Source organism: Ixodes scapularis, unplaced genomic scaffold (genome assembly GCF_016920785.2).
Source record: "Ixodes scapularis isolate PalLabHiFi unplaced genomic scaffold, ASM1692078v2 PGA_scaffold4__175_contigs__length_147842914, whole genome shotgun sequence".
In the NCBI taxonomy this organism is placed as follows: Eukaryota; Metazoa; Arthropoda; class Arachnida; order Ixodida; family Ixodidae; genus Ixodes; species Ixodes scapularis.
In genome coordinates, this window is record NW_024609879.1 from 65,041,601 (window position 1) to 65,062,917 (window position 21,317).

Here is a 21,317-nt window from a genome sequence, read left to right on the forward strand (position 1 = left end):
TACGCCAGAGTCATTGCTTGAGTGCCTTAAGCGTATAGACGACCGACTCGCCGTAATCAAGGCAACACCCTCCCGTAACGAACGTCAGCCTCCATCAGGTGGATCGCATGACCAAGTCGAAGCGCGGAACCAAATCGGCGCCCGGGCAGCAGGCCCGTCAGGTGATAATAACGGATGAAAGCTTTTTTATAACCACAACAGAGAGTCACTATGCTTTAACTGCAACGACTACGGATATTTTGCAATTCACTGTCCTGAACCGCAAAAGTGGAAACGATGGGAAAAAGGCCAGCATGTTGGTCATGCGGTCGCCAACTGCAGATTTAATATCAAGGAAACTTTTCCCAAGACACACTGCCTGGAAAATAAAGAAATAGTTGGCGCACGAAGTGAGAAATACTTTCAAGAGGCACTGATCGACGGGAAGCCAGTTAAAGCATACTTGAACCTTGGCGGCCAATGCATTACGTTTCGTCAGGCGGACGCCGACCACCTCGGTATTAAATATACGAAGCCTACAGATACGTGCAAAATTGGAGGCTACGGTTGTCGTCACGTGATTCCTTGCGAAATCACCCAAGCCGATCTCACCGTCGACCAGGCCAGTGCAGAAGTGCCCATCTACATCGTTCCACGTGATGTCCAGGCAATCCTACTACTTGTTGGCCAAGCGTTTACGGATCGGCCCCACATTACCGTTGTAAGACGTAAGAACGTTCTAAGAATTTTAGAAGAGAACGAGAGTGCTGATGATGAGGACGACTGACTTAGAGGCATCAACGTCCCAAACCTTCCACCACGTCGTGCCACGTTATAGGCAAAAGAGTCAACGGTCATACCCCTTGGGTACATTGGCATTGTCACCTTATCAGCGGGAGGCGAAAAGACGGCGATGTTTACGTCGATGCCCAACTTCGCATGCAGGAGGGTAAGAAGCATTGCTTGCCCTCCTGCATTATTCATGTAGACGAAAATGGGACTTCGTTCTTGCAAGTCCTAAATGATTCGATTTCTGCTATTCATGTTACGCAAGGAAAGGTGACTGCACGGGGGTCTCGGTGTCAGGAGGAATCGAAAACGTCTTACGACCACATTGTATCTTCGAAATGCCTAATACTTTTTAGGCCAGAAAATGTGCGCACGGGAACCGCATTAACACCTGATGAACTCATACGACTTCTCTAGTTGATCAACGAGCATCGTAATTGTTTTGCGGCTAGTGTCTTTGAGTTGGGAACCACAAACAAGGCCAAAAAGAAAATTGATATCGCAGAAGATCCGAATCCGGTATCTTTTTGACCGTATCGTCTACCGTACAATCAGCGACTGAGGGTAAACAAAGCTATTGAAGAGCTGAAAAAGGCGGGCATAGTTTGCGACTCCTCGTCCGAGTACGCCGGTCCGTTGCTTGTTGTGAAGAAAAAGACACGCAAGGAACATTTGTGCATTGATTACGGAGCACTCAACAGGGTCACTAAGAAGTACAAATACCCGCTTCCCTTGATCGAAGACCAGTTGGAGCGACTACATGACAAGCGCTATTTTACGACTCTTGACTTGACGTCAGGGTATTATCAAATTTCAATGTCCAAAGAATCACAAGCGAAGACGGTGTTTGTAACTCTCGATGGACACTACGAGCTTATTCAAATGCCGTTCGGACTGACCAACGCCCCAGCGGTGTTTCAAAAAATGATGAACGTGGTACTGGGATCCTTTCGTTGCGGAGCGGTTCTAGCGTATACATGGATGATATTCTCATCCCGTCGCAGGACTTCAATGAAGGTCTTGATCATTTGCGAAAAGTGTTCCAAGTTCTTCGAGAAGCGAGACTGACACTTCGCCTGAGCAAATGCGTGTTGATGGCTGAAACAATAAACTACCTGGGATTCGAAATCCGAACCACAGGACTCAGGCCAGGTGTATGTAAAGTAAAGGCAGTGATTGACTTCCCAACACAAAGAAACGTCCACGAAATAAGGCAATTTATTGGCCTTGCAAGCTATTTTAGGCGTTTCCTGAAGAACTTCGCAGCGCTAGCCGAACCTCTGACAAGGCTTTTGAAGAACAATACCTCTTGGCGATGGACCGAGGAGCAAGATTCAGCATTTTCTTTCCTGAAAGTGTGTTTGCAGGAGAGACCAATTCTGGCCCATAGAACCACGAAGCCCAAACGGAAGTGCACACCAATGCAAGCAAACGTGGTTTGGGGGGAATGTTGCTGCGGGCACCAGTTAGACGGACAATTTCATCCCGTAATTTATGTGAGCCGACAGACGTCCAAGGCGGAACGAATGTACCATTCGTACGAGCTTGAGGCCCTCGCAGTCGTTTGGACTCTTGAGCGGCTGAAAGTTTACCTCTCCGGTGTCGACTTCACTGTAGTCACGGACTGCAACGCCCTGCGAGGCACGTTGAGTAAGCGCGATATGTTGCCGCGGATTGCTCGCTGATGGTTACGATTGCAGGAGTTCACGTTTAGTGTTGATCATCGATTTGGTACCTCTATGACTCACGTGGACGCTTTGAGCCGGTCTAGTAGCGGTCAACCTGACGACGTCGCTATTTGTGATGGTCTACACCTCCTGCCAGCTAACGTGATTGATTTTTACGACTGACTGGTAGCAGCACAACGTCAGGACCCTAAGGTCTACAAGGTCCATCTCTTTTATTACGAAAGCCGGCGAAGTTGAAAAAGCACCAACGTGTTCAAGAACAGTACGAGCTACGGAGCCGACGTTGTTTTCAGAAAAAACGAAACACAGAATGTGGTGCCGTGGGTAGCACCGCACAATATGCGTTGGCGGGCCGTTCGGCGCTGCCACGACGATCTCGGATACCTGGGATTAGAAAAAAACGTTAAAGAAGATGCAGGAGAAGTATTGGTTTCCTAGAATGAAACGATATGTTCGCAGGTACATCGCATCGTGTCTAGAATGTATTCATCACAAGACCCCTACAGGCAGAAAGCCTGGAATGTTGCATTCCATTGAGAAAGTTGGCCTGCCTTTTCACACGATTCATATTGATCAACTGGGACCATTTTCACGAAGCAGGCATGGGAACACTTATTTGATCGTGGCTGTGGACAAAATTTACCTAGTTTGTTCTGCTGAGACCCGCAAGAAACACTAGCGCACAACCAACTGTTTCGTTCCTGAAGAACATCGTTGGCCCTTTCGGCCCTCCGGCAAGGGTTATTACAGACAGAGGTGGAGCTTACACAAGCAATGCTTTCCGGAGGTGTTGCCGTGCACTAAACATTGTTCATGTGCTGTACTCTACTGCAAACCAGCGAGCGAATGGACAAGTGGAGCGGTACAATAGAGTTGTTACTACATCAATCGCCACCTTGACCACCAACGTTGAAAGCAGGGATTGGGACGAGTTGTTGGAACAAGTTCAGTGGAGTCTCAACACGTACGACGCCCTTCCCTCTGCTGTTCGATTACGAGTCTAGACATTTTATGGGAGATTCTCTCAAAGATGCACTACGGGACAAAACCAACGTAATTAAAACTGAGATGGCGACAAGCCGACAGGCGGCCATACACGCCATTCGTACAGATCACGAAAAACAGCAACGTCGCTGCAATAAGAAGCGGTGCAGCTCTTCGACCTTTGAGCCCGGAGACGTCGTCGTGGCGGAGAGAGAATCACTTCCAATAGGACATTCAAGGAAGCTTTTAAAAAAGTTTCAAGATCCCTATGTAGTAACGGAGAAGCTTCCAAATGACACATATCGTAGAGAAGGCATTCCGGGCCGATCAGTTACGTAGCGTTTCTACACGTCTACGGCCCCGATTGACAAGATGAAGTGTTACTATGCCTTCGACTTAGACAACGAACCCGATCATGGCGACCGCGAAGACGAAGAAGACAATTGAGTCAATTTTTCACCGGATGGCCGAGTGTTAGCATCCTGCTGAGCAGGAGAGATCAAAGAGAGACGAGGACGACGATCAGCATTCGCGAAACGTTCAACGATACGAACTTTAAAAGCTCTGTACATATAAAATTCTTGCTACCTTTTGACAACTGCGTATTTGACGACTAACACACGCAGTTGTTGTTATTTGCTGATAATATTGAGTTTTTTTTTTTTTTTTTTTTACGGTGGTTTTAGTGGTTGAAGATTTTGAAGGTCTTCAGCGTGATATAGATTTAATTACGGCCGTGTGTCTTTCAAATGGCCTATTCTTAAATGAGTCAAAGACGAAAGTTGTCATTTTCTAGATAGCATGAAAATCGAAATTTTCTGATACATTACATTCCATCAATATTATTAGTGTTTAGGTCACTCGTGATCTGGAAGTTTTTGTGGGTTCTGCGGTCAATTTCACTGATCACGTAACTACAATTATGAGCACTTCCTATAGAGTTCTGGGTTCCATTGCGCTAATAACACAGTTTTTAATAAAATGTCCTTTTACGTTTGTTTTCTTTACTGGTGTAGTCGTGTCGAATATGCCTGAACTGTATGAAACTGTATTGTAGCGATTTATACAAGTGTAATTGAGCGAGTTCAACGTAAATACATTTGTGTATTGTTTTACCATTATTTTCAACCAAATTATTTCTTTAGCTAGAAAAGGATTTGTAATCTCGTGAAATCGTACATGTTGCGCAACAGGAAAGGATCCGTGGAATGATGTATCCCTAAAAGATCGCAAATTCTATAGTTGTTTCACCAGCGCCGCTAAGTAACGTCTATTTGCGAGTTCCTTGTGGGCCTATCGATTTATTCTTTGTGAATCCATCTGATTTATATCACGCAGAGCCCATGACGCGCCATTAATGTGCAGGGCTCCAAACCTCACTTGTTCGACACCGATCCCGTGGACGTCCGCTATGTAAACATAGGGCAAACAACCGCGATGCCATGGCAATGCCATGGCAACGTTGTGGTTTTCCCTATATTCTTATAGCGACGTTCATTAACTTAGTTTCCTGATTCCGATGAAAAATTACCCAAGACTGTGCTAAAAGATGGGGAACTTACTACATGCAAATGCACACAGGAAAAGGATCGTCTCAATAGCCGAGTGACTAAGAGGACATTTCGTGGCCTCGTTTACCTCCGTTACACTTTGCTCCATGCATGAAGCATACGGACGCCACTCCCTGCACACTGTAATCTCTTTTCCACCCGCATTGTGGTAAGAGGGAATCACCACGTGCCTCATGGAGAACCATGGATAAACTAAAGAACTCTTCCCTTCAAGCCAATTTGGCTATCGATCCAAGTAGGACAGGTAAACGTTTCTATCAAAATGGCTACCATCTGGATGATCGTTGGCGCCCGTGGAGCGAAGGCTCGCGCTGCAGTACAGAGGGAACCTGGCTTCAGTCCCCACCCTTGCCCTTTACGTCTGGGTGAGAATCTTACCGGCGTGCGCTTGTGTATCACTACTGCGTGGCGTACGTTAAAGACCCAATCTAGCGGTTGTACCGCACTGGCTAAATTTCTTATTTATACCTGCGACACCAGACGCCCATTGGGACTGACTAACGTCCGACCGTAGAAACATACACACAACACCAATACGTTGGATGGTGCTCGTACAACAGCAGTATTCGAAATTGGGCCTGTGAGGCCTATGTAACTTTAATGTTGTAAAAGCGAGCAATATGAGATCCTTACTTCAGACTTCCACATCAGGAAGGTGTAAGCAAGCACCTTCATTCTGAAGCCGACCACCCAGGCACTAGGCAGCGCGATTCTCACACCGCGGTACCAATATCGCTGAAAGCTGCGAATTGTGCAGAAACTCCGCAGCTGTCGACAAATGGCACACTTTTGAAAGGGGTCGACGGTAGAAGTCATAGGCGTGCATGAGGTTATCCTGTCGTCTAAAACGCCTTGAAAGAGAGAGGAGGCCAAATGCGACATCGCTGAACAGAATTGGCGACCCACTGAGGCTCAGCGTGTTCGTCGTGCAAATCATCAATCACCAATCATTCGTCATCCCTATCCTGTTTTAAATGTTCTCATGCTGTTTTATCTTAACGTACACGGCAGCAGGCTGGCAGACGCATGCGGCTAATAAATTTCAGCTTACTGCTTTGCCTGGCACGCCGCCAGGGATGTAGCCGTTCCTTTGCAAATAAATAATTTTTCACTTATCGGACCCCGAAAAAAAGAAAACAGTGATTCGCTAGGGATAGGGAACCAAGCTGTGCTCATTGTTCTACCAAGGGCCAACGAAAATAGTGACGTTTGTCTCAAATTAATCGGCAAAAAATGACCTTCATAAAAAAAGAAAGAAAACGCAGCATAATTTGTTTTCTCTCTACTAGTTACTAAAATTAGGGGGCAGGTGCATCGTCGAGCTGCACCACTGCCGATTTTTTCCTATTCTTATACCGCCGCTGTTCATTCTGTTTGTTGTTGTTGTTCCAGTGGTCGGCTCCCTTTCCGAAGGTTGTTGTAGCCGGGGAGTGGCTTACGCCGTCTGGGGTGAACGCGTTGGTCGTCTTGTTTTTGCTCTTGAGTTTTTTTGCCCTTTCTCTTTTCCTTTTGTGTAAAGGTCTATTTATTGGTATGCTCCTATCAATAAAACTTCAGCTGCGTTTGAGATTTTGTTGTGTTCGTCCGTTTCTTTATCGTTCTCCATCTCAGGGTTTACAAGATGGCATATACAATTTAAGTTGTAAGTCAGCGCGACGTGAGCGACCGTTTTTCTGGTGTGCGTGTATTTTCAGTGTGAGTGAGTTTGCTTTGGTATTTCTCCTAGAATATGAATGTCCAACTGGCCTAAGCATCCATTCCAACATAGGAGTCTGGATAAGTTTGATGACACTACCACGACCACTCGAGTAGGACTCCCCTTGGGAGCGGCCTGCAGCATGCCTCATTCCGCCGGTGAGAGCGATAGTTCTACTTTACCCCGGAGCGTCAGCTGTGCCGCTCGTTATCGGTGAGAGATAGTGTGTATGAAGGCACTCTAGTGGGAGATAGAGTTCCTTTCGGGGAAGCATATCAAGGAACTCTATATTTCGTTTCACGTTAGTATGTACTTGTTAGCCGCGCGTGCTAAAAGCGCGAGATAGTTGCTTCGAAGGAAGCCTCGGCCGCTGCATGAGCGCTCGTGCAGCGAGTGCTCCAGTCGAGGCAGTAAAGGCTAGCCGCTGGCGCTAGCACAGCGTTCGCACTTAGTCCATGCGAAGGTAAGACAAAATATAGTGAGAGAGGAGAAGTGCGCCCGGCCCGGTGTGGCTATTTAGATTTTTCTTTTCTTGAAGCCGCAAGTCTCAATTGAAACGAGTGCCAGATTGCATGAATGATGTGACAAATCTGTGTAGAACAAAAGCACATGATTCTTTCTACGAAAAGGTCACTCAGCTGCAGGCTGCGCGTTAAAGCTGCATTCTGCTGGCAGTATGAGCGAATTGTCGTCGACTTGTTCCTCTAACTGTTGCCCCGTTTATATTATCACTGTAATATAGGATTTATAGTTGGATATAGCTAGGCCGTATGATTTCCGGTTTTAACCGACGCTCGAGGACGCGCGAGCTGTGCCATTTATTCATCTGTGAAGGACAATATAAAATCGGGTTTCGAGTGCATAACTTCAGCAAATATAAACTTCATTGTTCACAAAAAACAGACCAAGGGAGTCATATAGTTCACAAGCGAAGTACCTTTCGGGAAAGAGGCTTCCGCAAAAGATTCAATATATTCTCTAGTGGGCTGTTTAGGTTGTGGTGGCTGCCGCCACACTGACCGCGCCGGCAGGGCGCAGCTGGGGGGGAGGGGGGGGGGGGAGGCGCAGGGCATTCGGGGTCGAGACGAGGAATAAAGAAGACGTAAGAAATCCTTCCTTGTTGTTACGTGTTCTTCCGGGGTAGACCGCACGGACGAGAACCCGGGGCTTCCAGGCTGTGGGCAGGGAAACCTACAAGGTCACCAGCCCAGCTTGCCAAAAAAGGTCTGAGGAGTTTTCTGAGAAAGAGCTCGCAGAGGTCTTCGCTGTGGTAGGGGCCTCGGCAGTTAACACACCAACACAACGGCCAGTCCATAAGGTGTGGAAACACGGCGCTCGAGAGGACCTTGCAAATCCTTCCACAACCACGAATCTCTGCCGACTGTAGAGCCCTCTTGACAAAGGTGCAGACGAGCTTGCACAGCCTTTCCTGCGGTACAACATAAGGTGAAACAGAGTATAGCTTTCAGCTCACAAGACCGCTCACCGATGTGCAGCGCCCCCACGGAAAATGGGAGAAGTTCTCCTCTCACGCGCGCTCTTTTGTTTTCGGAAAAACATCGGCAGGCCGCACCAACAGGGGGGATCGAGTGGCCGTGACACTACTATACGGATTGTTAGAGAAGTTCAAATCTGAAACGAGGAGGTTATGCGTGACGAAGATGTCGGTTGGACGTCCATAAATACCCATTTAATCTAAATGGCTCCTCAGCCCTTTCCTGGGGCGTGGCAGGTACCCTTCTTTGATTTTGCACGTAAACCGCATTTTCGTTTTTCTTTTGGAAGAAATTGGCAAGGTAAGTTTAAATCCGAGGCATCTAGAGGTAACAACATATTCGCTTGTTTCACATTGTCTGTTAAACAAGTTTTTCTTTAATTTTTTTAATGACGTAGGTGTTGATAGGCTGATTGACGTCTAAATGTTGGCTGTCAGCTGATTTCTTCGGGATTTTAGTTACGGCGCTAAACCTGAATTATAACTATTAATAAAACAACATATTTATTTAAAAAAAGTCCTGAAACGGTGGAGGGTAAAATGGTTCACTTTTTTTTAATTCTTCGGTCGGGCTTACCCTGTGTCCGACCTACAAATGCAACAGGCTTACTAGCAAGACTGAACTTAGCGGCACAATAAGTTGGCGGACCAGGAGAAGCGGGGCCAGGCTTTTGATGAACTTGTGCAGCAGGGTCCTCTTAGCCAAAAGGGTTGAGTGTGCTGATCTAGAACGACGGCAGGGACGTGTTCAGACAGGGACGTCCATCCGGCATATTAGGTTTATTGAGCGGGTGCACGGCCCCAGTTTCAAAAAGGCCGAAATAATCGAGGTGCAGAAGTAAAGGATCACTAAAACAGACATTTGGAAGAAAACAATGCCTTTTACGTTCAATGTAACTGAAAAAGTATGTTAGCAACCATGGTTAAGCATCATGCGGTTCTTCCAAGTGGTAATGCGGGATATGGGCTGCAAGGGTGCGTATGGTTTTTCAAGAATGCCACAGAAAACGTCTACGGAAAATACACCGTGTGAATTATTCTTACCGTTATAACGACATACAAGCCCCATTAGGAGCACAATGGTCGACAGACCCTAAATTGCAGATCTGCGCCGTGTTTATTTATTGGGATGGTCGCGTTCTTCCATGTTCAGTGGGATGTGATGTGGCACGGGGAATGCGCAATGAAGTAACGAAGGAAAAATTTATGTTCCCCGGTATTTTGGGGTGGTGGGAAACAAATGTAGTTCCAAGGCGATGTATATTTGCAGCGATTGTTTATGGGACCCTCACAGCAACGTTACTAAAACACTCTGTTGGGAAACTTGCCCTTGAAATCAGGGCCACTGCAGTCCACTGAGACCGAGCTAAATACGATTACAGCGCCACCCTTTAGCGACGAGTTGAAGTATGAAAGTTACTTTATATGGCTACTGCAAGATGGCCATGCGAGATGGCGCCACCGACCCTTCTGTGACATGACGGAACCAGTAAGTGCAACCGTGCAGTTCACGAAGTGGCCGCTGCGGGAGAAATGGCAGAGTTGCGCCGCCATTAGCTCGGTACTGAAATAAGGATCGGCGCCACTTTTTTAGAGCAGGTTCTAAGCCAGTTTCCCAACTGAGTGGTTCTAGTAACGTTGCCTAACAGTGAGTACGATCCTGAACGTGACTTGCCACGTGCCTCTGGCATGGTTTTTATTACGGCTGTTAGCAACCACAGTGTTGGTTATTCTTAACCAGCACCAAATGACCTTTTCGACAGAAAGGCAACGCCAAGTGGTGGACGTGGAGAACCCGTCCGGTGGGGTTGGATGCCTTAATGGATATACGTACGACACAACCTTTTTTCATTGGGCGGCGCATTGCGCCATCCACAATCTCCGCGGGACGAATCTGAACCTTGTTCTGACTGTCCGCCATCCATAGGTCTGTCTTTAGGATTAAAAATTGTCATTCTTCTCTAGAAGAAAACGTGAAGTAGCTGGTCATTCAGACAAAATGAATTGCATCTGCGTACTCATTGACTCTTTTAAGAAGACCAAAAGAAGATTAAGCAGATAAAATAAAATAATAGAGCTCGCGTTTACGCTGTGTTGTCAAAACAACAGGAACTTTTTATCGTATACCTTTTTTCTTGTTATTTTCTTTTACAAATTTATATCTACCAATGAAAATGTGCCAGCCTGAACGGGTCCGAAGATATGTATGATTTTCTCGCCAGAAAGACTGTACAAACTTGAAAGATACAGGACTATCAAGAACTTTGGCAAGAATTTGTATAATTCGAATGTACCACACACGTGACCCCCAACTGGAATCGATCGCCACTCTGCTAGCATGCTCACAAGCGGCAAGAGCTCCTCGCCTACTTTGTGCGAACTTCATACTTTTAGTGCCTTTGGAACAGAAATACTCTTACCGCACTCATCCAGGATGTGACGTCTCCTAGCAGACATACGTGCATGACCGCGCGCAAACGTGCGGTAGGAAGCCATTCGGCTTTCTCGCGAAACGCCGATATGCTAACGTGCATTATTAGAAGCCTCTTTCACCCGAGCGTGAAGTACTCCGACAAGCTCGGTCCCGATTGCGTCTGTAGGAAAAGCGTGTTGACTGAGTGAACAGGATAATTTTGAAATTCTTACTGGCGCGTTTTTATAAACTTCCGATGGGCTGTAGTTTATAGACTAGGGAGGCGAGATTTGTAACTCCAAACACTTCGAGAAGGGTATACGTGTCCCGGTCACTTGAACGCCGTGGGAGTGTCCGTTTAGCGCAGGTACTATTCTAAACAATCAGAGGAGTTCACTAATGCCGGAGAATATCAGCGAACCTTTTTACCTCTGCATCTAAAGTAATTATTTGTAAGTGTGGGTGTCTTTCGAATAAATAAACTCTGATGTATTGTTTTCAACGATACATCAGAGTTGATTTAAATCCAATATTGTACATTTCGCCATTTATGAAATATTGTACGAATGCACGCTAAAAATATTAATTGAAATATTTTAATATTATGCACACAAACAAGACCGATTGATTGATTAATTCATCGATTGAAATGTGTCGATTAATCGGGTTAAAATTTTAAGTCGACGCCCAGCCCTATCATAAAGACATTGCAAGCGTCACCCCGTGTGGATTGCGGACTCGGGGCTCCTACGCAATAATGCGAGTTTTTTTATACTCCGTTTCACTATAGCTTGGCCAACTGTGGAAGCTGCTGCCCCCGCGGCCCAATAAGGGCATGGGGACAAGGAACCTGACGACACTCCATGTGCAAAGCCGCGGAGGCCCCGTCAGCGTCACAGAAACAGCACCGTCCGCTACAAAAATAATGCTAGGCTTCTTTTTTTTTGTTTCTTTTTTGTCGTTAACGGCAGTTGAATTTTCGCGATTGCATTTCTATCAAAAATTCACTGTACGACACGGCAGAAAAACGAAGACATGTTAATTTCAACGATACTTAATTCGGATCAACATGTTCCTAGTACAACGTGGCTTTTGAACGACGGTTGAAACCATCGCCGCCCTGTAATCGACCGCTTCTCCTCTAAACGTCGCACCCGCCACAGATTCGCCGGTAAATTGAGCGTATGGTTGTCTCTTGAACTGCTCCCGAACAGCGCGTTTCTCTGGTGAACGGCAATGTTGTTGCGGTGGGCGTTCATCTGGTGTTGGTTTGTTTTTCAGCACACGACTTTTTCGGGCCACCAGACGACAGTCGGTACCTCTGGGCCTCGCACTCGGCGCAGTGACACAAACGCTCCCGTGACGCGGTGTCATGTGCCTCGCTCCGACGCTCTTATTAGGTCGCGGAGGCTGCAGCCTCCACAATTTGCCAAAATATCCTGAAACGGAGTAAAGTGATGCCCCGTCACTTAGAAAACAAAAAAACAAATAAAGACTCCACGCAACAATATCATTCGGTGGAGTGTAAAAGCCATGTATGAATTTCCTGCTGACCACCGGTACCTTTCATTAATTAAAGTACAAACCTCTCAAAGCTAAAAAAAAAAAGGCTTGCCCCGGATGGTATGCACATGTCTCCCATTTTGTGCACAGGTGGTAGGCTTGAGTTAGGACTGTGTAATCATTAAGCTTCAACAAAATTCGCTGAATTTCAGTGCCCTACATTCTCTCTCCAGGCTAGGATACATATTGGAGGACTACGTGAAAAGCTCATACCTTGTTTTCTCGCATAATATACCCGGACAACACTCGTCCTTTTGAAGCGTCTTTCTTTGTAGAGCTTACAATCAAGATGTTCTTAAATTGCGCTCGAGCCGTGTTAAATCCTCTCCGATGCGTGACTAGAAGAGTGAACAAAATACACCAAGGCCAACGGTAAGTCTCACGATGTCGGCACAATACTGCATATATCTTTTAGCCACAAAAACGCAGAACAAAGGTTAGTTAATTACTTCAGTTGTGTAGCTGACAGCCACGGTAAACTAAATATTCGTTCTTTTCCGAGACGTTCTACGTGCGAAAAGCTGCCTGATTTTAATCACGCAGCTTTTCCTTTTAATATTTAAATACATATTTTTCTGCAAACGTAGTATGTGAAATATGATTGGGTGGTTTCATTTGGATTCAAGCAAAAAGTACATTCGTATATTTTTTAAATGCTTCTTTGCGTTTTTACTTATTATGCAGCATGCCTTGCGGAAGACAACGAGTTATATATAAAAAAGTTAAGACATATTTAGTTTTAAAGAAATAAAATCCCAAATCAGCCGTCAAGGAAAACGAGGCTTTGACGATTGTCGTCAATGATAGATTTTATTTACGATTGTTTCAAAACTATAAGTAACAGGTCCTCTATACTTTGATAAGGTAATTAATGTGTAATTTAACAAGAGAGTTGAGAAGTGTAGTTTTGTATTTCGAAAACAATTCCAAACATGCCTCGCTGTAAGCAATATTGCCAAAAATGTGTGACGTTGTTAGACATACGTGCATGGCCGTGCGGAAACGTGCGGTAGGAAGTCATTCGGCTTGCTCGCGAAACGCCGACATGTTAACGTGCATTATTCAAAGGCTCTTTCACCTGAGCGTGAAGTACTCCGACAAGTAGACGTTTTAGATTAGCACATCCAATATATGCCATATACTACACATTTTAGTGACTTTTGAAGAATATGATGCTGTTGGTTGTATTACTTGTTTATATTGAGAAGTAAATTCCGTAAATCGAAACATTTTCAGGTTTTGTTCAAAATAAGCACAATTTAAGAAAAGGTCTTATATTTATTTTCTTGCCTCGCATTATTATGGCGTCTCTTTTATATCGCATCCAAGTATTTCATAAACGAGCAGCGGCCGTCGGCATTTTTGTTTTTGGGATTGCTGTCTCTGCAATGTTTGAACAGGTTTGGAAGCCTAAACTATTAGCTATGCCTAACCTATGTTTTTTTAGGTAAGTATAGTTTTGTCAAATGTAAAATAAAATAAGTTTAGTTTTGGCGGCGGAAATTTCAACGAATATATGCAAACACGCCTTCGGAGAAAATTATGCATAAAACATACGACTGTTTCGTCTAGGTTTCGAAAACTAGTGTCTTTAAAGTTAGCGCACATAAAGAATATGGTACTACGCACCCTTTAACAACTGCAATTGCACTTGTATAGTGTTTGTTTAAATTCTGCAATTATTAAAAAAACTGGAGGTCTTTAAATAAAATATGAACAGCGCAAAGACAGAAGGACAAGTGGAAGAGGTAACAAACATAGCTCTTCCACTTGTCCCTGTGTCTTTCCGCTGTTTTGATTTTAATCTGACCATGTACCTAGATTCCCAATTGAAAACAGTATGTTCTTTCGACACATAAAAAACTATTTGTAGTTTTTGTTTTACCTGGCATTGTCTTTTTGAGTCATTTTATCACCTTACAGATGTTTAGAACTGAGACGTGCATTCATAATGTCATGTTTTTATGTATACGAGAGGACGATACTCCCCGTGACATGTTTCCGACGGATGTAGCCTTCGTCATGGTTGAAGTAGTAAAAATATTGTTTTGTCTCGCTGACGGCAATACCTTTACGACCAAATGCCTTTGAAGTTATATGCATTTTCCGTCTCATTGGCAAATTTTAAATTAGAAAGAATATTCATAGGATCGGTTGTGCCGCTAGTACACGCATAAGAAAGGGCTAACAATTTTTCAAATTTTCTAGTTTTGCCTGGGGGATTGTTTCGCCGGTGTCACCAAGGAGTGTGCGAATTCTTCGTACTTTCAGTAATTCCTATTGTTTGCATAATGAAGGTCTTTAGATGCGATTGTCTAAAGGAAAGTCAGAAGGAATTTGAATAGCTCTTCCTGAATTCCTTAGGGACTTGTTGACATTATGTCCAATAATAAGTTTCCATCTTCAGTCCATGCTTGGGCTGTCCTTCCGACAATAACGCTCGATGTCAAATAACATGTTTGAAGCAGTTTAGCGTATACACTAAAGACAACAAACACGTATGTCATCGAAAACCAACTAGCCCAACAATCTACTCTACTGTCATCGACAAGCTGTATTAAGTGCTGTTAAACGAAAACATAATTACATCTTATTCCGATATGATGGAGGTAAATGCACAATCACAATCACTAGAAAGGTAGCACGTCAGAGAAACCTAAAACTTTGCATAAGCTTGATAATCCTAAGGGCATAATAGGCCTAATACGATTTTACTCCAAGGTGTTAGTGCCAGATGACTTTTTTTTCTTCATTGCAATGGGTTTTATCTGGCTCACCACATAATTGACGGATGGTCAGATTTGAGCCAAACATTCCGAGTATGAACCGAAGCACCAGCACTATCAGTAATGAAGCGGAAATCACACTTGTCTGGCAGTTTTGACCCAAAGTTACCACATGAAAATCAAAACAACAAAAATGAAGCCTAAACCTGGCATGTTTTCAAAAATGTATTTATTTAGTTATTCATTCAGTTACCTACATCGTCCTTAGCAGGGAATTATTATAAAAGAAGAAAATAGAAGGATAAATTGACGTAAAATATGAAGTTACGCATCGAAAATATGCGTGCAATGTAGAGGAAAGTTTCAAGGACATAAGGTACGGCAATAATGACGTGTAGTAATATAAAATTTAAAACAAAACAAAAACAAACAAATCGGCAAGCACACTAGCAATCAAATTTACAATTTTTTTTTATTATCATTTGTTTCGCGGGAAGTTCCGCGTGGGGGGCAGAGATAAAGGCTTGGTGCCTGACAGGGCGTCTGCCCCCCCGTACAGTTCAGCAGTGCAGTAGAAAAACACAGGGGAAAATACATCAGAGAAACAAAATGCGCCATTTGCCAAACCGATCTGTTAGTAGTAAATAGACCGAAGCATTTGTGCAACATTCTAAAAATATATAAACAAAATTAGAGTTTCATATACCTTGAGAAATAAAATTAAAAAAAGAAAAGACAGTGATCATCGAAAACGACCAGGAACAAAGACAGGCTTTCGTTGTAGACTGCAAAAAATACAAGTATACAATACATCACATTAAGATTTGCCGCAACACAGTGGTATTACTAAAAAATCAATAAAAGGTTTTTCTCTCACACTTAAACATCAAGAAACAAGGAATGAAATTATGCACAAAAATCAAAGACTTATTTATAACACTCATGAAGTTTACGGCGCTAACAAAGACGAAAAAGCAATTTCACTTGCCACGAGCATTCTTCTACAAGCAGATATAAAGCTATTAAAAGATTGGTGGAAATCTACGGACATATCTTTTCTATTCAGAGTTTTATTTATCTGTAAATTTAGCCTTTGTCGGCCATAGTTAGTTCTTATTGCCGGCATCTTCCTTATTGGGTTTCGAATATTGTATGTGCTCAGATTGTATGTTGGTGTAGTGTGGAGCTTGTTTCTGTGTATCAATTGTAATAATTTGAAATAAAATACTTGATCTGCTATTAGCATATTATATTTATTAAAAAGTGGTTGCGTGCTTAAATTTCTTCTGTCTCCTTTATAATTTTCATACATACGCAAGATTTTTTTCTGGAAGATAATTAGTTTGTTGTAATTAGTTTCTGTCGTACTTCCCCACACCATGATGCCATAGTTCATTTTTGAGTACAATAGAGAGTAGTATAATGTTTGTTTAAGCCAGGTTGGTAGTAAACTGTGCACTTTGTATATGCTACCAGTAACTCGGGACAGTTCAGCCTTGAGCATATTAACATGAGTTGACCAAGAAAGGTCCTCAGTAAACCACACCCCCAAAAATTTTTGCTCTGTAGCTTGCTCCAGCAACGTACCTTCAAATATTCTGTTGATAGTACTGTGATCGCGTTTGTTTATCGGCTTAAAAATAACATATTTTGTTTTACTGGTATTTAGACCCAAGCGATTCGTTTCTAACCATTTTGAGAGTTTTAAAAGATATTCATTGGCTAATTTTTCTACGATCTGTTTTGTCTCACCAGCAAAAAATACATTTGTGTCGTCTGCGTACATCATTAACTGAGGGGAGCCAGGTATTTCCGTTATATCGTTTATATAGACAAGGAATAGCAGAGGCCCTAGAATAGAGCCTTGGGGAACGCCATGTTTTATTTTCATTTTGCTGGATGACCCATTATTTAAGCATACATATTGGTAGCGTTCATTTAGATAGCTTTTAATTAATTTTAGCGCTATTCCTCGTATACCATATATATTAAGTTTTTTTAAGTAAAATATCGTGTTGCACAGTGTCGAACGCCTTTTTTAAATCCAAAAACAATCCCAGTGTGACCAATCTGTTTTCAATGTTTTCCGCAATTTTATCTTTTATGTCGATTAGCGCTGATTCTGCAGACTTTTCCTTCTGGAAACCATACTGAGCAGGAGTTATTATATGATATTTTAAAAAAAACTGTTATCCTGTCGTTGATTACACGCTCAAAAATTCTGGAGAAAACCGGGAGTACTGAAATGGGCCTATAATTATTAATTAAGGTCTCTCCGCCACCCTTGTAGACAGGAGTTACTTTCGAGATTTTTAATTCATCAGGAAAATTACCGCATTCAAGCATCATATTTATTATGTGGGATAATATAGGACCTATTATGTTCGCGGTGTACATAATTGGTTGCACTTTTATTTCATCGTCGCCAGCTGCAACATCATTTTTTTGACTGACGACATCAACTCAGACATCAATCTGAGTTGACGTCGTTGGAAAATGCATGATAGATTCCATCTAATTTCCTGCCAGCATGCAATTATCTGAGCTTGCATTTTTTCCCGCGCACGTGCCTATATCTAGTAAAGTGCCCATTCATTTCGTCAACAAGTTCTGTACCGACAACAGTCTTGTGATTTATCAATATTTCCTTGATGCTGCTGCGTGTTTGCTTCCTGCCCGTTAGATAGTTAATCGTCTCCCACACTACTTGCGGTCATTGTGAATATGCAGAAGTTTATTTTGATAATATTCACACTTTGCTTTTTTTTAGGTCGAAGTTGAATTTATTTCTAAACTTTTTGAAGTCATCCAATAGAGCGGAATCACGATTTTTTTATAAAAGCATGATACATGCAGTTTTTTTTTTTCGTATTCTTTTATGCAGTTTGCAGTTATCCACGGTTTTCTCATTTTTCTAGGCTCTTGCTTACTTACCCGTTGAGGAAAAGCAGCATCATAACAGTGTTTAAATTTCGTCAAGAAGCTTTTATAGGCAACTATAGGATTGCATTCTCTAAAGACGTCGACCCAACTTTCTCGCTCTATTAGGTAGCCAAAAGTACTAATGACCAAAAAGTAAGGGCGCAAACGAGCTGGTGTACATTGCACATGGTTGAAGACATTTTAGTGTTCTGTCGTTTACCCGCAGTCTCGGGGTTTTTTCAACCATGTGCAAAAGTACTAAGCGTTTCGTCGTTTATTATGCGGTACCAGAACTTTTCCATACAACGATTTTGTTTCCAATTTGTAAAATACCTTATGCAGAATATGGGTAGATGGTCACTGATGTCGTATAAAATAGCACCGGCCGTAACATGATTTATATCAACGTTCGTGAGCAAGATGCCAAGGGCTGTTGCAGTGTCTGGAGTGACTCTGGTTGGTACGTTTATTATATTTCCACATGCATACTGATGGATGACGTCTTGGAATTCTCTCGAGTGGTGATCGATCGATAGCGTATTAATATTTATGTCCCAGAGAATTATAAATGAGGCGGATTCCATTCCCAGAAAACACAGCGTGGTTTCAATAAAAGCCATAAATTCATACACAATGCCAGACTGTGGCCTGTACAAAGCACCAACTATGGTGTTTGAGACTTCAACAAGTAAGCTTTCTATACCTTCATTTATTCTCGTTAGATTGTCCATAACCCGGTACCGCAAGTTATCTTTGAGGTACATAGCTATACCGCCACCCCTTTTGTTTTCTCGGCACACACTGTTACACTTGTATCCGTGTAGATATGGTGGTTTGTCATCTTTCGTTAACCAGGCTTCTGTTAGTACAATAACACGAAATTCCACACTCAGAGACTGCAAAAATATTTCGAGACTGTCAACCTTATTTTTAATACTTCTCACGTTTAGATGTATTGTTGAAAACTGTCCATCCGCTCTTTTATACTTTTTATTGAATGCTTGACAGTCAAAGTAGTCACACTCTGGTTGAAATTCTTCCATTATCATGTCTTTGTGTGTTATTTGAGGGATTAGTTACGTTTCAGTTTGTTGTTTTTTCCACATCAGCCATGCCAGCGATTCTAAGAACACTTGCCGTTTCATTCTTTCGGGCGAAGATTTTCCCTCCGGCAGTCCAGACGAACTTCCACCCCACGCCCTTTTTCTTGGCAATGGCAGCACCCAGTAGCCTCTTGTTCGAATTTGTTAGGTGTTCGTTCACAAAAACAGGGCTGCCATGCCCACTGTAATCAAGGTCTTTAGTTGTAATCCTCTGTTTTTTGCATTTCTGCAGGATTTTGTCTCGCTTTGTGCTCTGCAGAAAGCGGACGATTATGTTCTTTTCGAGAGGGTTAAATATGGGAACTCGGTGACACACGTCAATATCGAATTGACACTTAGCCAAAGACAAAACTGGCGAGGAGGCAATTTCATCCTGTAGGCTATGTCCGTTCGTTACGGTTGCGTATTTATGCGTATTTATTGCGTATTTGAAATATTTAGATTTAAATTTAAACTTAAATTTAAAAAAAATGCGTAATTAATAATATTTCTTCTGCTCTCGTACTTGCAGACGTTTAGATGGTGATCGGTACGGGGTGACAGATAAGTTAAGGCTTTCAAGGAATATTCGTTAGAAATATCAATTCGGCCATTAAATGCCGTGTAAAACAAGGAAAATCTTAGATACTTCCGCCGGTCAGCAAACAATGGCCACCCTAATTTCCTACATATAGCAGAGGAGTTTTTAGCGAAATCAAATTTACCCGACACGGACCGCGCTGCTCGTTTCAGTATGCGCTTTAGCTCACCATACTTGACCTGGTGAGTATGGGTTCCACCCGAAGCAAGCATATTCTAAAATCGGACGTACGTTTGCCATATACTACGTTTCCGCAAAACCGGCGCTCCTGGCTTTCCGGAAAAAGTCTCCCACGGCTGAATTAGGCATGCGCATGCCGCCGATTTGTACGTTCACTATCGAACGGGCTCCGGAGAGCCGTTTGATTAAACTGGTACAATTGGGCGGTCACCGGTCACCCGTCTGTGCCACATGGTCACCGGTTTGAGCAAACGTGTGACAACTTTGCCCAAACGAGTGGCCCATTTGCCCAGACGAGTGACCCGTTTGCCAAAGGAGTGACCTGTTTTCCCAAATAGGTGACCGTTATGGCTCATACGCGGAACCCTCTTGAGCCATACGGGTGACCCTTTTTAAAAACTGGTGACCGGTATGGCTAAACTTTTACCGGTATGAACCCGTTTGCATTCATAGAGGCGCCACATGTTTTTCTTTTTTAGTAGGGATCCAGTAGTCGGAAGTACTGTTTTAAGGTATGTTTAGATGCCCGATACTGAAAGCACGTTTTAGTTGTTATAAACGTTTTGGTGAATGCGAAACGACAAAAAGGCAGTGCCAAGTAAGAAGATAAAGAATAAAAATAGTTTCTTTAAGTGAAACGCTAAACAATATTTAAAAAAAATATTTCCCCCATTATTACTTAAATTAAACAAACGCTAAAGCAATGCAATTTAATATATTAAAAAAGTGACTGCGTATTTTATGTACTATACGTATGAATGTGATAGGCTTAAGAACCTAGTAGAAGCAGAAAATCCAATATTTTGAGCAGAATAAATGGACACGAGTTAGCTTATTTTTGTTAACATTTTCACTGCTTTCAATAGTTCATTTTCTAAGATTACGTTTGCCAAAACTCAGCTTATATACTTTCAAAATGTACAGGTTATCTGCCAGAAATAGGGCATGCTTCAGTCTTTTTCAAAAAGGCAAAACCTGGCTGTTTGAAAAACCTCGACGAGGGCCGTTGCTGTTTTGTGGCATGCTGTCACGAATGACAATTAAAAAAACAGTAAGTAAAAATAAGCTAAAAGTTTACTATGGCAAATTTCTAGCAAACACAGAATAGCAAAAGGCTAGCGTCGTAGGCATCGATAGCAGCGTGAGAGCAGGATCGAGCTTAGGGCGAGACTGTCAACGGCTCGCCACGCGGAGCCCCTTTGGTACAACACGCGTGGGCTTCTGGAATAATCGGAGTAAAAGGTTCGGCGCGTAGAACATTCTAACCACGAATAAACAGCAGGGTTCTGGAATTTACCAGAACGCGACATTGAAAGAAATAACAAAAGGGTGCGGGCGCTATCAGGCATCAAACATTCGCCCTTTTCGCAGGAGCCAGTCACGATAACGCTTCGGTCAGGTGCACGTGGGAGCCGAGCACGATACCGAATCGGCCACGGGCGCGCTTGCTCGGAGTCGAGCATGGTATTACTTCCCCGTTTAAAAAGAGCACAGTTTCGGTGAAACGTGTGGGAAAACTAAACAAAGCAAAACAAGCAAAGTAATGGTGAAATACAATGGCTAGTAAAACACAGTCCTATCAGGTGTAGCACGGGATCGCAGTTCACAGTCTTATCAAGCGCAGTATG

General features: G+C 43.1%; 1 protein-coding gene across 1 annotated transcript in view; it reads left to right on the forward strand.

Moving 5' to 3' along the window:
- The first annotated feature begins 12,467 nt into the window (after window positions 1-12,467).
- Window positions 12,468-21,317, forward strand: part of LOC8026296 (medium-chain acyl-CoA ligase ACSF2, mitochondrial-like) — a 138,323-nt gene continuing 129,473 nt past the window's right edge. Inside the window, exon 1 of the mRNA XM_002403062.4 lies at window positions 12,468-12,550. Within this exon, the coding sequence (XP_002403106.4) occupies window positions 12,468-12,550 (83 nt within the window). The remainder of the gene's footprint in view (window positions 12,551-21,317) is intronic.